Consider the following 15,557-nt stretch of genomic DNA (forward strand, 5'->3'; position numbering starts at 1 on the left):
CTGGAAATGGAAAAGCTGGGTAAAAGATCAGGAACTACAGATGCAAGTATCACCAATAGAATACAAGAGATAGAAAAGAGAATCTCAGGTGTTGAAGACTCATTAGAGGATACAGAGTCGTCAACCAAAGAAAATCTTGAAACCAAGAAATCCCTAACACAAAATATCCAGGAAATATGGGACACCGTGAAGAAGCCAAACCTGAGAATAATAGGTATAGAAGGAGGCGAAGAAATACATCTCAAAGGTACAGAAAATATATTCAACAAAATCATAGAAGAAAACTTCCCTAACCTAAAGAAAGATATGCCTATGAAAATACAAGAATCTTACAGAACACCAAATAGGCTGGACCAGAAAAAGAAGTCACCTCGGCATATAATGATCAAAACATTAAACCTACAGAATAAAGAGATAAAGAGAAAATATTAAGAGCAGCTAAAGGAAAAGGCCAAGTAACATATAAAGGCAGACCTATCTGAATTACACCTGACTTCTCAATGGAAACGATGAAAGCCAGAAGATCCTGGACAGATGTCCTACAAATGCTAAGGGAACAAGGATGCCAGCCCAGACTACTATATCTAGCAAAGCTTTCAATTACCACAGATGGAGAAAACAGAATATTCCATGACAAAGCCAGATTTAAACAATACATATCCATGAATCCAGCTCTGCAGAAAGTGCTAGAAGGAAAACTTAGATCCAAGGAAGATAACTACACTCACAAAGACACAGGCAATATATAATCCCACTTTACAAAACACCAAAAGAAAAAGGGATAAGAAACTACACAAAATAACTTCACTAGCAATAAATCAAGCACAAACAAGAATCATCAATCAATGGTCATTAATATCCCTCAATGTCAATGGCCTCAACTTGCCAATAAAAAGAAACAGACTAGCAGAATGGATACAAAGACAGAACTCTTACTTCTGCTGCATACAAGAAACACATCTGAACATCAAAGACAGACATTATCTCAGAGTAAAGGGTTAGGAAAAGATCTTCCAATCAAACGGTTCCAAGAAACAAACGGGTGTAGCAATCCCAATATCTAACAAACTAGACTTCAAATTAAAATCAATCAAAACAGATGAAGAAGGCCACTTCATATTCATCAAAGGAAAAGTCCATCAAGATGAAGTATCAAATTTAAATATCTATGCCCCAAATACAAAGGTGCCTACATTCGTGAAAGAAACATTACTAAAGCTCAAAATGCACATAAAATCTCACACACTAATAGTAGGAGACTTCAACACTCCGCTCTCACCGCTAGACAGGACCTCCAGACAGAAACTTAACAAAGAAACAAAAGAACTAATAGAAGTTATGACCCAACTAGGTTTAACAGACATCTATAGAACCTTCCACCCAAACACAAAGGGATATACCTTCTTCTCAGCGTCACATGGAACCTTCTCTAAAATTGACCACATAATAGCAAACATAGCAAATCTTCACAGATACAAAAAATTGGAATAACCTCCTGTATCTTATCAGACCACCATGCATTTAAAATTAAAATTCAACAATAACACAAATTGCAGAAACCCTACAAACTCATGGAAATTGAACAATCATCAATTGCACCATCCCTGGGTAAAGGAAAAAATAAAAAAAGAAATTAAAGACTTCCTCGAATTCAATGAGAATGAAGGCACAACACACACAAACTTATGGGACACTTTGAAAGCAGTGTTGAGAAGTAAGTTTATAGCACTAAGTGCCCACATGAAGAAACTGGAGAACAGTCATACTAGAGAATTAATAGCACAGCTGAATGTTCTAGAACAAAAAGAAGCAAATTCACCCGGGATGAGCAGACCCCAGGAAATAATCAAATTGAGGGCTGAAATCAATCAAGTAGAAACCAGGAAAACACTGAGAACAACCAATGAAACAAAGAGTTGGTTCTTTGAGAAAATCAACAAAATAGACAAACCTCTGCCCAAACTAACCAAAAGACAGAGAGAGAGCATGTTAATTAACAAAATCAGAAATGAAAAAGGAGACATAACAACAGACTCTGAGGAAATCCAGAGAATCACCAGGGCATACTTTGAAAATCTGTACTCCACAAAATTTGAAAATTTAAAGGAAATGGACAATTTCCTGGATAGATATCATTTGCCAAAACTAAACCAAGAGCAGATAAACAATCTAAACAGACTTATAACCCCTAATGAAATAGAAGCAACCATCAAAAGTCTCCCAAACAAAAAAAGCCCAGGCCCAGATGGCTTCAGTGCAGAATTCTACCAGAAATTCAAAGAAGAGCTAATTCCAATACTCCTCAAAGTATTCCAAACAATAGAAGCAGGAGGATCACTGTCAAACTCTTTTTACAAGGCTACAATTATCTTGATACCCAAGCCACACAAAGACACAACTAAGAAAGAGAACTATAGACCAATTTCCCTCATGAACATCGATGCAAAAATACTCAATAAAGTACTTGCAAACCGGATTCAAGAACACATCAGAAAAATCATCCACCATGGTCAAGTAGGCTTCATCCCAGGAAAGCAGGGATGGTTCAACATTAGAAAATCTATCAATTTATTCCACCATATACAGAAACTGCGAAAGAAAAACCACACGATCATCTCACTAGATGCTGAAAACGCCTTTGACATAATCCAGCACCCCTCCATGATAAAGGTCCTAGAGAGATCAGGGATAACAGGAACATACCTGAGTATAATAAAAGCAATATACAGTAAACCAACAGTTAACATCAAACTAAATGGAGAGACACTCAAAGCAATTCCTCTAAAATCAGGAACAAGACAAGGCTGTCCACTCTCTCCATATCTCTTCAATATTGTACTTGAAGTTCTAGCTACAGCAATAAGACAAAAAAGGAGATAAAGGTGATACAAATAGGAAAAGAAGAAGTCAAACTTTCACTATTTGCAGATAATATGATAGTTTACATAAGTGACCCGAGAAACTCCGCAAGGGAACTCCTAGAGCTGATAAACGCCTTCAGCAATGTGGCAGGATACAAGGTAAACACAAGGTAAACACAAAAAAGTCAGTGGCCCTATTATATGCAGATGATGAAGTGACTGAGAAAGATATCAGAAAAACATCACCCTTTACAATAGCCATAAACAGCATCAAATATCTGGGGATAATGTTAACCAAGAAAGTGAAAGACCTTTATATCAAGAACTTTGAGTGTTTAAAGAAAGAAAACAAAGAGGATACCAGAAAATGGAAAGATCTCCCATGCTCTTGGATTGGTAGGATTAACATAATAAAAATGTCAATCTTGCCAAAAGCAGTCTACAGATTCAATGCAATCCCTATCAAAGTTCCATCACAATTCTTCAAGGACCTGGAAAGAACAATAATCAACTTTATATGGAAAAACAAAAGACCTAGGATAGCCAAAACAACCCTATACAATAAAGGAACTTCAGGAGGCATCATCATACCTGACTTCAAGCTCTATTATAGAGCCATAGTCCTGAAAACAGCTTGGTATTGGCACAAAAATAGGCAGGTAGACCAATGGAATTGAAAACCCTGATTTTAACCCACACATCTATGAACCCTTGATTTTTGACAAAGAAGCTAAAACTATACAATGGAAAAAAGAAAGCATCTTCAACAAAGTGTGCTGGCATAACTGAGTACAGGTATGCAGAAGACTGCAGATAGATCCATGTTTATCGCCTTGTACAACACTTAAGTCCAAATGGATCAAAGATCTCAACATAAATCCAGCCACACTTAAACTTTTAGAAGAGAAAGTGGGAGATACTCTTCAACGAGTTGGTACAGGAGACCACTTCCTGAACATAACACCAGTGGCACAAACACTGAGATCGACAATTACCAAATGGAACCTCCTGAAACTAAAAAGCTTCTGTAAGGCAAAGGACACAGTCAACAAGACAAAAAGGCAGTCCACCGAATGAGAAAAGATATTCACTAACCCTACATATGACATAGGGCTAATCTCCAAATTTTACAAAGAACTCAAGAAGCAAGTCTCCAAAACACCAAAGGATCCAATTAAAAGGTGGGGTGGAGAACTAAACAGAGAATTCTCAATAGAGGAGGCTAAAATGGCCACGAGACACTTAAGAAAGTGCTCAACATCCTTAGCCATCAGAGAAATGCAAATCAAAACAACATTGAGATACCATCTTACTCCTGTCAGAATGGCTAAAATCAAAAACACCGAAGAAAATTTATGCTGGAGAGGATGTGGAGAGAGGGGAACACTACTCCACTGCTGGTGGGAGTGCCAACTCATACAGCCACTTTGGAAAGCAGTATGGAGATTCCTCAGGAAAATGGGAATCAATCTACCACAAGACCCAGCAATTCCACTCTTAGGCATATATCCAAAGTAGGCAAATTCATACAACAAGGGCATCTGCTCCACTATATTCATAGCAGCATTATTTGTAATAGCCAGAACTTGGAAGCAACCTAGATGCACCTCAACTGAAGAGTGGATAGAGAAAATGTGGTACATTTACACAATGGAGTATTACTCAGCAGAAAAAAAACAATGGAATCTTGAAATTTGCAGGTAAATGGATAGCACTGGAAGAAACCATCCTGAGTGAGGTAACCCAGTTGCAAAAAGACAAGCATGGTATGTACTCACTCATATATGGATTTTAGACATGGATCAGGATAGTGACAGTCTGTACTTCCACTGATAGAGAGTCTGGGAAACAGGAAATAACCTAAAAGATACACATAGTACCCAAGAGAAGAGGAATGAGGCAAGATCCTCTGAACAGATGGGGAACATTGCGAGGGGTCGAGGGGAGTGGGAGCTGGGAAGAAGAGGGGGGAGAAAAAGAAGAGAGAGTAGGTCATGGGGGAACAGGAAGGTTGAGTAGGGGCGGTAGAATAGGGGGAAGAGGGAATCATAGGTTAGAAGACAGATCAGGCACCAGTGTGACCTCTAGTGATCTAAAGGGATGACACCAATTGGCAAGCTAAGTAAATGTGGAGAGACCACCTCGAATGCCCATTCCTGATAATGAACTTGATGTCTGTAAGCATCCGGGAGCCTTCAACCAGTGACCGATGGAGGCAGAGGCAAACACCCACAGTTAAACACTGAACTGAACCCAAGGAACCCAGTGCCAGAGGGAGAGGAACGATCAGCAAATTGGTAAAGAATGGGCTGGCAAAACCAGCAGAGACAGCTGATCTGAACAAGGGAGATCTCTTGGACCCCAGAAGGACAGCGGGGAGGCCAGCATGGGACTGATCCGGACCCCCTAATGTGAGTGTCAGTGAAGAGGGTTGGGCAACCTCTGGGGCTCTGAGCTGTGGATCAGTGTCTATCCCTGGAATACAAACAGACATTGTGTGACCATAGCACAAAGAGGGATCCTCTCTCAGCCTGGACTCAGGGGAGTGCCTGGACCCTACCCTGAGTGAAATGACAGACCCAAATATCCCCTATGTGGAAGGAATGGCAATAGGGTGGGAGGCTGGGATTGGATGGGGGGTTGCGGGAGGAGGAGAGGGAGAGGGAACTGGGATTGACATGTAAAACAAGCTATTTAAAATTAAAATAAAAAATAAAAAAATAAAATTGAGTGCTAAACCAAAAAAAAAAGGCCCCCCAAAGGGAGTGGCACCATTTGGAGGCATGGCTGTGTTGGAGTAGATGTGACCTTGTTGGTGGAAGCGTGTTCCTGTGGGGGTGGACTTTAAGGTCTCCTATGATCAAGCTACACTTGGCAAGAGGCATCATTTCCTGTTGCATGTGGATGAAGCTGTGCGACTCTCAGCTCCCTTTCTCGCATCATGTGTATCTGCATGCTCCCTTGTCTTACCATGATGATATTCGACTTGTTTTCTCTCAGAAGGGCTTCCGTGGTCATGGTACATCTTCACTGTAATGGAAACCCTAACAAAGCCAGTGGGAGACTTCAATACTCGGCTTTCAACAATAGACAGATCATCCAGACAATAGCTAAACAAAGAAATGCTGGAGCTAACTGACATCATAAAGCAAATGGAACTAGCAGACATCTACAGAACATTTCACCCAAATAATAAAGAATACATGTTCTTATCTGCTCCTCAGAGAATTTTCTCTAAAATTGAGAACATGCTTGGATACAAAGATAGCAGGATAACAAGGAAATTCAGTTAACATTCTGCAACCTATATGACACCTTGGATTAAAGCTGTATTTAAAACATAAAAAACAGAAAGCCAACAAACTCATGGAAACAACTCACTACTGTGAATGAAAATGGGTCAAAAGAGAAGTTAGGAAAGAAATGTAAAACTTTCTAGAATTGAATGAAAATAACACAACGTAACTCAGACTTCTGGGACACAATGAAGGGAGTTCTAAGAGGAAAATAGCTCTACGTGCCTACAATAAAAAGAAAGTAACTTAACATCACACCCGACAAGTTCTAGACCAACAAGAAGAAATCACATGCAAAAGGAGTATATAGAAAGAATATTCAAACTCAGGTCTCAAATCAATAAAATAGAAACAAACAAAAACAACAGTAAAACATAAAAACATCAATGGGAGGAGATGGTCATCAATGGGAGGAGATGGTTCTTTGAGACTATCAATAAGACTGACATGCCCTTATCCAAATTAACTAAAAGGCAGAGTCAGAAGATCCAAATTAACAAAATTAGAAATGAAAAGAGAGGCATAACGACAGAGACCAAAGAAATCCAGAGAATCATAATGACAAACTTTATAAACCTGTACTCCACCAAGTTGGAAAATCTAAAACAAATAGGTAATTTTCTCAATACATGGCACTTAAGAATGTTAAATCAATATAAGAAAAACCAATTTAAATATGCCTCTAACCCCTGGTGAAATAGGACAAGTTAAGAATAACCATTCTCTCCATATCTATGTCTTAGCTAGAGCAAAGTGGGAACTGGAGGGAATTCAAAGGATCTTTATTTGCAAATGGTATGATTTTATACTTAAGTGACCCTTAAAATTCCACAAGGAAACCACTACAGCTGATAAATACTTTCATCAAAGTGATGAGATACAAAATTAACTCACAAAAATCAGGAACCTCCTATGTACAAATGACAAAGAGACCGAGAAAGAAAACAGGAAAATACCTGTCACAATAGCCTCAAAAGTTTTAATCTCTTGGGGTAATGCTAACAAGCAAGTGAAAACTTGTATGATTAAAAACATTAGGTGTTTGACGAAAGAAGCTGAAGATGATATCAGAAGATTTAAAGATCCCCCATGCTCTTGGATTAGTAGGATTAATATAGTAAAAATGGCCATCCTACCAAAAAAGCAATATACACATTCAATGAAATCCCCATGAAAATTCCAACATAATTTTTTACAGAATTTGAAAGGGCAATTTTCATCTTCATATACAAACACACACACACACACAATCCAGGATAGCTAAAACAATATTCAAAAATAAAAGAACTGCTTGAGATATTGACATCTCTGATCTCAAAGAGCACTACAGAACTCTACTAATAGAAACACCAAGGTATGGGCACAAAACAGACATGTGATCAACAGAATAGCGCTGAAGACCCAGCCATAAGTCCACACAACTCTGGACAGCTGATTTTTGATAAAGAAATCAGAATTTCACACTGGAATAAAGACAGCATCATCTACAATATTACTTTTCACACTGGATGGTTGCATGTAGAAGAATGTAAGTAGATCCATCCTTACCACCTTGCACAAAACTCAAATCTAAATGAGTCAAAGGCCTCAATATAAGGCCAGACACACCCAATCTGCCAGAAGAGAAGGTGAAGACTAGAACACTTCGTAAACAGATCACTGACAGCGCATGTAGAAAGAAAACAATTAAAACATGATCTCATGAAACTGACAAAGCTTCAGGCTACAGAATGGAATAAGATTTTTTCCACCTGCACATCCAATGAAGGATTCTTATCTGCAATAGTCAAGATAATAGCCTGATAGTCAAGACAACCTGAGAGTCACAGAATCAAGTCATCTGCTCAACATGTCAGGCATAATTACCAGTGCCCCCTCCTAGTAGCACCAATTTCTTTGGAAACACGTTTTGTCCTTTGTATTAAAAAAACTACTTGTTCTGGACAAATAAGATTAATCACTTACACTTCTTTAATTCCAGTACGTGGGAGGCAGCGGCAGGTGGATCTCTGACTTCAAGGCCAGCCTGGTTTATACATCGAGTTCCAGGACAGATGTGGCCACAATGGAAAAAACAAAAACCCAAACAAACAAATGGGTTGATTACCCCAAACACAGCAATCACTGTATTATGACTTTTGCCAGGACAGCTAATACTTAACTTTAGTTAATAATTCTAAAAAATTGTTCTCTAATAAATATTATCACCTCACATGGAGAGAACACTCCCAAATGGCAAACTCTACATGTAAGTTATTCTATTGTCTTATTCTGACTTTATGTTGTCATGGGCATGCTCATCAGGTCTTACAAGTTTAAGTTGGAAATGATTTATATTGCTTATTGTGAAGGAAAAGTTACTCTAATCAGTTTCTTAATCTTTCTTTTCATGAACACCTTTTCAAATAGCAGATGACCAGAATTAACCATACCTGTATACACATGTGAGAATGTTTTTTCTTTTATGTTTAACAAATTAATAGCACATATTTCTTGATTTGAACGTTCTCAGATTTTATGATACATATGTCTGCAAAACCCACTGTGTCCACTGATGACCTAATGACAAGATTTCTACACAGTTTTGTATTTTGATTTGTTACATACAGTAGAGTACAGAAATCCAATTTTGTATAAGCTTTTGTCACTGAGAAGTTTAACTTATTCCCTAAGGTTAGGATGTGGCTCAGTTCCTTTGGAATGTGTTTCCAGTGCATTCAGGAAATGTCTAAAGCTGAGAAGATGATGATGTGTTGTAGTGAGTTTACACTGAATTGACTCAGCAGCTTGACACTTTTCAAATAAGAGCCTCCCAGAAACATGAAGGCCTCATTTCTAAACCCTAGCAGCTGGAATTCTACTGACTTCTCATCAACTCCTGTAGAAATTCTGGTTTTAACTCTCTCATCCTAGACCTTGACCAGTGGAATATTAGTACACTTGACTGTGACAAGGGAGCAGTGTCAGTGTCTCCTTTGCTGGTATACTTTTACTCTACAACATGAAGAAACAGGGACTAACTTATCATAGACAAAGGGGCAGGTAACAAGCCATCTGCACGTGATATACATGTACAGGAACCGCAGTTAAGCTCCCAGAAAACTGAATATTAATTACAACTGAGGACAGGCATAAGGCTCCTCTGAGCATTTTCTAAAGTGTTACTGGAAATCTCGAACAAAACATTGTCTAAGCAATCAGATTCTAGAATACTTATTATAACAATAAAATATAGGTAATACAATGAAAAAATTCAATATAAATGCTAAGTAGAATTCCTATAGTAAACATAATAATATGGAGATAGGGATATTTTGGAGAAAGAAAGGTCTTCTCAAATATAAACAATGAAGGAGGAAAAGGAACAATCCCGAGTAATGAACTGGAACCCGAGTGAAGCTGGTTCAGGTCTCAGGTGAAGAAAGTTTAAGAACACCTTCAGGTGCTTAGTTTTTGGTGTCTGTACAGCATTTTGTTGGAGAATCAATTTCAGACAAGAGGATTTAAGCCATGTTCTGACATATCCTGGGAACACAGCACTAAAGGAATAAGCAAATATGGTCGTGAGGATTATAGTTGCCAGTGAAGAAATCCCAGGCTGGTTCCAGGTGGACGGGTCCCGACAGGGCCTCACACATCATGCTGCAGCTCTGGAGTTGTTCCTTCTGTAGAATACTGGGCATTTAACAGTCTAGGATCCAGAGGTTGTTCCATACTCACTGCTGAATGAAACATAGATGTATCATCTGGTATAAACACCCCCCCCGAAGACACTAGACCACTAGACTAACCTCACTTCTGGTTATAATGCATTTTGTAAGTTTTTTCCCAAGCAACAAATTAAATATCATACAACCATGAAATGCCAGAAACATGAAGGGATTCAAGGCTGTGTCCTCTGGTCTGACTCTCATCTCCACTCTGAACAGCAAAATGCTGCTAGCTGCTTTAAAACCTGAGCTTGGGTGATGTTAACTGTTGATTCAGGGGAAATTTTGTTGGCTTCCATACAACATTGAAACTCATGTAATGCAATGCTTTTATTTAATCTTTATGAAAATAATATATTTTCTGTATTTGAGATGAAATCAGTAAGACTTACAGAATTTATTTGGACACTTAACAACACAGGTTAGAAGGTGAACCACAAGACTTTGTTTTATACAATGTTTCTTTGATGTTAAATAGAGTAATAGTTTTTCTCAAACATCTTGACTCTTTCAAATAGTTTTAAAGAGCACTAGTCATCTGGGTGTTCTCTGGGACCTCTGGGAAGAGAGAAGATAAATACAAACGTGTCTCTACCGGGCACCTCACATAGTTACAATAGGGCACATTGACTGAGTGCAAGGATGAGCTTCCACGTACAGTTTTATTGAGAAAGTTGTCAAATTCTGTGATGGCATAGTGTGTTTTGATGCTGTTGTCAGGGAAACAGCTGTTACTGAGTGTGTGCATATCCTCTAACCCTGATTTTCATTGTCAGAGTTAGATGACCACTCAACTGAGCATTCACCCTCATGAGGAGCGGCAGGTGGATGCCGCGGCTCTGTGTCACCACTGGAATGCCTCGTTTCACTAGCACAGGTTTTCTCATCATCCTGGACAGCATCCATTTCACGTAAACCGATGAATGTATCCAAAGACTCCTTGCCATTACTAGGCATCACTGAGCCTTGTCCTAAATGTATATTCGTGTTGCCTTCAAATATCTTTTCAAAATTTTCAATAAAGAACTGTACAAGAGAAATCTGTTGACAACAAAGGACAAAAATGGCAGCTGTCATCTGATATGGTTAGGAACCACATTTCGTATAGAAGAGTGAGATAGGGGACTTTGAAATTCAAATTTCTGATCAAAATCGGTATAAAAGATATGAGTTGTTTTTCTTTTAAAAGGAAACTGTGTAAGTTACAATAGAACAGACCTTAAAATACAATCAATAAAGTACAATTTGTTAATGTTCCAGGTATTCAGTATGATGATCATGCTTTGTTGTACTAGAATGGCATTATATTCACAGAGAAGACACAGCTCCGTGTCTGTCTGTGAGGGTGTGTATACAGAGGATCAGTTAAAGATGAATACTCATCGTGACTGAGGATGTACAACCTTTGCACATGAAGTCAGAATGAGCAGAAAGGGAGTGAATGAAGAAGCCAGGTTAGCACTCCTCCCCTTGTTCTCTGCTTCCTGACTGCACAGCCAATTGTACAGTACTTCAAGTCCCTGAACGTGTACTTCACATGTAATGACTGCATCAGGTCATGCTGTGAGCTAAATCAATCTCCGCACTTTCTCAGGTGTTTTTGTCATTACAAGGAGAAAGAGAACTAATAAACTAATATGGGGTGGGCTGGGCGTTGGTGGCACATGCCTTTAATCCCAGCACTCAGGAGGCAGAGGCAGGCAGATCTCTGTGAGTTCGAGGCCTGCCTGGTCTACAGAACGAGTTCCAGGAGAGGCTCCAAAACAATACAGAGAAACTCTGTCTCGAAAAACCAAAAAAAAAAGTTATGGGGTGAAGAGTAGAGTTTGTTGTTGAGGTTTACAAACCACCAAATTAAAGGAAAACAAGAGAACTTCAGGTTTTACATGAATTGTGTATACTTTGGGCAGCAGAGCTCCCTGGGTCTTCTGTGTAGGAAGAAGGCATCTGCAAAGAAACACCATCACTACCTCCATGCATTGGTGTTCAGCAGCTGCCTGTTTAGTTGACCTTAGTAAATTGTTTAGCCACTTTTACTTCCAGGAAATTCTAGAAGTTTTGCTTGGCTTCTTCTTCCATTATCAAAGATGAAATGTGCCCTAGTTTAGTGTTCAATGTCCCCCAGGAGGCTTACATGTTGAAGGCTTGCTCCTGGATTAACGTGGAGGTATGCTTGAAGAAGCAAGGCCTAGAGATGGATAGTAAGATGGGTCCCTAGCCTCTCTTCATTCTTTTCTGATTCCTCACAAAAGTACACAATTTGTTGGATCAGGCACTCTATTTAAAATATTCTTCTCATGGCTTGAAAATTTATAGGATCAATCACTGACAAGTTAGAAATTTGAAAAATGGGTGAAGATGAACAATTCATCTCCAGATAGAATAGTTTCATCTATTTTTGGTATAGAACGAGGAAGGTACCTAACTCAGAAATGGTTACTCTTCTGCTCTCCTGAAGGGAAGAAATGGATAAGAGAACCTTCCTTGCAAAACACCAGGGCAGATCATTGTACTGAACCGAAGCACAAAAGTATACATCTAATTACCTGTTTTGAGATTTCTTTTCCTAATTCCAACATGCTGGTGTTAGGCAGACACAGAAGACTGGGTGCCATACACACAGATAAGTTATAAGATGTCATATAGTTAGTTGATGAATGTCTCTCAATGCTGTGTAAGACATGGAATAGCTGTCTCAAGAGGACCACGTTTGGTGTTGGCAGTTGCTCTAAAAGACTGAACAGAAACAAATTCTTTTGAAATGGGAAATTTTACTAATGAAGTTCTATGTATGGAGAAAAGAAACAGAAAACATTTTGTATATCATATATAGTTAATTGAGATTAAAAAGAAACAGGAACATGTCCTAAAATATTGCTTTGTTTTACCAAGAGTTCTATATTTTCATTTGAACAAAATTTATCCAAATATATATATATTTTTTTGTTTTTTGAGACAGTGTTTCTCTGTGGCTTTGTAGACTGTACTGAATCTAGGTCTTGTCGACCAGGCTGGTTTCGAACTCACAGAGATTGCCTGCCTCTGCCCCCTGAGTGCTGGGACTAAAGGTGTGTACCACCATTGCCTTAGTTTTAGGTAAAAAGCATTTCTGTGTGAAGATTAGAACCCAAATCTTATCTGGTATCTGAGAGTTCATTCCAGGACTTCATAGACACAGAAATGTTTCATAGAATTTAGTCCATATTTGGACATGGACCTCTCTGTTGAAAAATCATTTAAGACTCTTGAAATCATTCACTAATAGACTGGATGATGAAGTATATTCTGTGGGACAGTGAATTTCCTTTCACTGTGTCATTTATTCAGGCTGTATGTATTGGTTTATGTTCTATAATAATTGTACTAGGAGAAAATCAATATAACCATAATAGTAAGACATTGGTTTTGTTTTCTGAGACTGTCTCATAAAGTAGCCCCAGCTGTCCTAGAATCATTGAATAACTCTGAGGATAATCTTCACAATCGTCTGTCTCATGCTTAGATTACAGGGTTTGATACTCTGAAGTGCTTAGACTTTAGTTCTCCTTTAAAAAGATGCACATTATGTGTGGCCTAAATAAATCTTTGGTGCTGGGCATGATTTTAGTCATATTTATAAGAATACATTGTCTGCATTTTGTTCTTCCAATTCAAGAGTGCATCATTACCTCTGGATGGAAGCTATTCTTTCCTTCTCAATGTCTAGATCAGTGACTGACATCCATTTATCATAGAGGCTAGATGAGAATACTCCTCCGGGGATGTTTCGAAGAAAATCCTTACAAAGATGAAAATGCAGATTATTCTTATGAAAGTTTACATTGGAAAATTACTGAGAGAATTGTCAACTGAAGAATTCAGCTTAACCCCAATCGTTTCAAAGCTCCCCAGGCTGCACCCACACAGAACCTTGTCTGAGATCTACTGACTGGCACAGGCAGAAGAGGGGTTTGGATTCACTGTACTGAACATAGAGACCTAAGAGTAGAGTGTGGTGGTGGTGGGGACGTAGATGAATCTCTTCCCAGGTCAAATTTCCTCTAGGATGTTTGCAAAATCAGGTGAAAGTGAGAAAGGCTGGTGCAACTGTTCAGTATGCATACATCTTTAATAAATTAACATGTGCATTTTTTTATCGCTTTTGAATGCAGCCTTTACTTCCTAGTCAGAAAGGTTCTAAGGCAAGTGATCTAAATACTGTCTTGAATTACAGGTGAGGACAGGAATGTCCTCTGCTACCTGTGTTCTCCAGGAGTGACAGCAGTGCAATGAGTCACTCCTTAATGTGTAAAAGTTCAGTTCCTTAGGATTAAAGTAGCAGTTTGTTGGCAAAACACCAACAAGACATTGTACAAAATAATTTCTAAAAAGGACAATAAAATTTAAGCCAATCTCAATTTGGACCACTAATTATCACATTCAAGATATGAGCCCCTCTCGGATGCCCTGGCTTAGAGACTGCATCCAGGTCGAACTCCGGCCCCCCCCCCCAGCCAACAGACGACCAAACTACCAGGAGCTGCAGAGAGGACTGCTCCACTTCCACCCTCACTCAGGGCACAGGGCAGAGGACAGAGAGCAGAAGTCAGAGAATATTAGATTTGCTTACACCCACTGAAAGGGAACCCTGGTCGCCTGCACACCAGGTGAGGAAGAGACTCTTTCTACACACACTGGAAGAAGTGATGGGGAAGAGGCAATATAACAACACATTCAGCAACAGGAAAACAAATATGACACCACTAGAGTCTAGAGATTCTACACCAATAAGACCTGAACACCCCAATGCAGATGAAGCAGAAGGGAATGACCTTAAAAACCGCTTCATGAAAATGATAGAGGCCATTAAACAGGATGTGAGAAAATCCCTTAAACAAGTGGAAGAAGAAACTAACCACAAAATGCAAGAAATAGAAGAAAAAAACAAAAAAATCCAACAAATGCAAGAAAGGGAAGAAAACACGAAGCAAATATTACAAGAAAAAATTCAAAGAGTGCAAGAGTTGAAAGCTGATATGGAGACAATAAAATAAAACACAGTCTGAAGGAATGCTGGAAATAGAAAAACTGGGGAAACAGTCAGGTACTGCAGATGCAAGCAAAACCAACAGAATATAAGAGATGGAAGAGAGAGTCTCAAGTTTTGAAGAAACACTAGGAGAGATATATTCATCAATCAATGAAAATCTTAAGACCAATAAATCCCTAACACAAAATATCCAGGAAATATGGGACACCGTGAAAAGACCAAACCTAAGAATAATAAGTATAGAAGAAGGTGAAGAAACCCAACTCAAAGGGACAGAAAACATATTCAACAAAATCATAGGAGAAAACTTTCCCAACCTAAAGAAAGACATGTCAATGAAGGTACAAGAAGCTTATAGAACACCAAGTGGAGTGGATCACAAAAAAGTCCCCTTGCCACATAATAATCAAGAACCTAAACATACAGAATAAAGAAAGAATACTTAGAACAGCTAAGGAACAATGCCAAATAACATGTAAAGGCAAACCTATAAGAATTAGACCTGTCTTCTACATGGAAAGTCTGAAAGCCAGAAGGTCCTGAATGCATACTCTATTAACACTAAGAGACCACGGATGCGAGCCCAGACTACTATACCCAGCAAAGATTTCAATCACTACAGAGGGAGAAAACAAGATATTCCATGACAAAACCAGATTTA

General features: G+C 38.7%; 1 protein-coding gene across 11 annotated transcripts in view; it reads right to left on the reverse strand.

Annotated features, from left to right (window-relative positions):
* Positions 1–8,105: 8,105 nt before the first annotated feature.
* The window catches only part of LOC121142004 (rho GTPase-activating protein 20-like), a 39,413-nt gene continuing 31,961 nt past the window's right edge, over positions 8,106–15,557 (reverse strand). For 8 of the 11 annotated variants that reach the window (XM_040751085.1, XM_040751094.1, XM_040751084.1 and 5 more), the window contains 3 exons: positions 13,536–13,645; positions 12,414–12,603; positions 10,246–10,908 (listed from right to left, as the gene is read on the reverse strand). In XM_040751085.1, coding sequence (XP_040607019.1) covers positions 10,621–10,908; positions 12,414–12,603; positions 13,536–13,645 — 588 coding nt within the window. In that variant the 3' untranslated portion in view covers positions 10,246–10,620. Of the gene's footprint in view, positions 9,880–10,245; positions 10,909–12,413; positions 12,604–13,535; positions 13,646–15,557 lie in introns of those variants that run through there. The other 3 variants (XM_040751092.1, XM_040751091.1, XM_040751090.1) reach the window with 3 other exon arrangements.

This window comes from Mesocricetus auratus, unplaced genomic scaffold (genome assembly GCF_017639785.1).
Source record: "Mesocricetus auratus isolate SY011 unplaced genomic scaffold, BCM_Maur_2.0 Super-Scaffold_100008, whole genome shotgun sequence".
NCBI classification, from domain to species: Eukaryota; Metazoa; Chordata; class Mammalia; order Rodentia; family Cricetidae; genus Mesocricetus; species Mesocricetus auratus.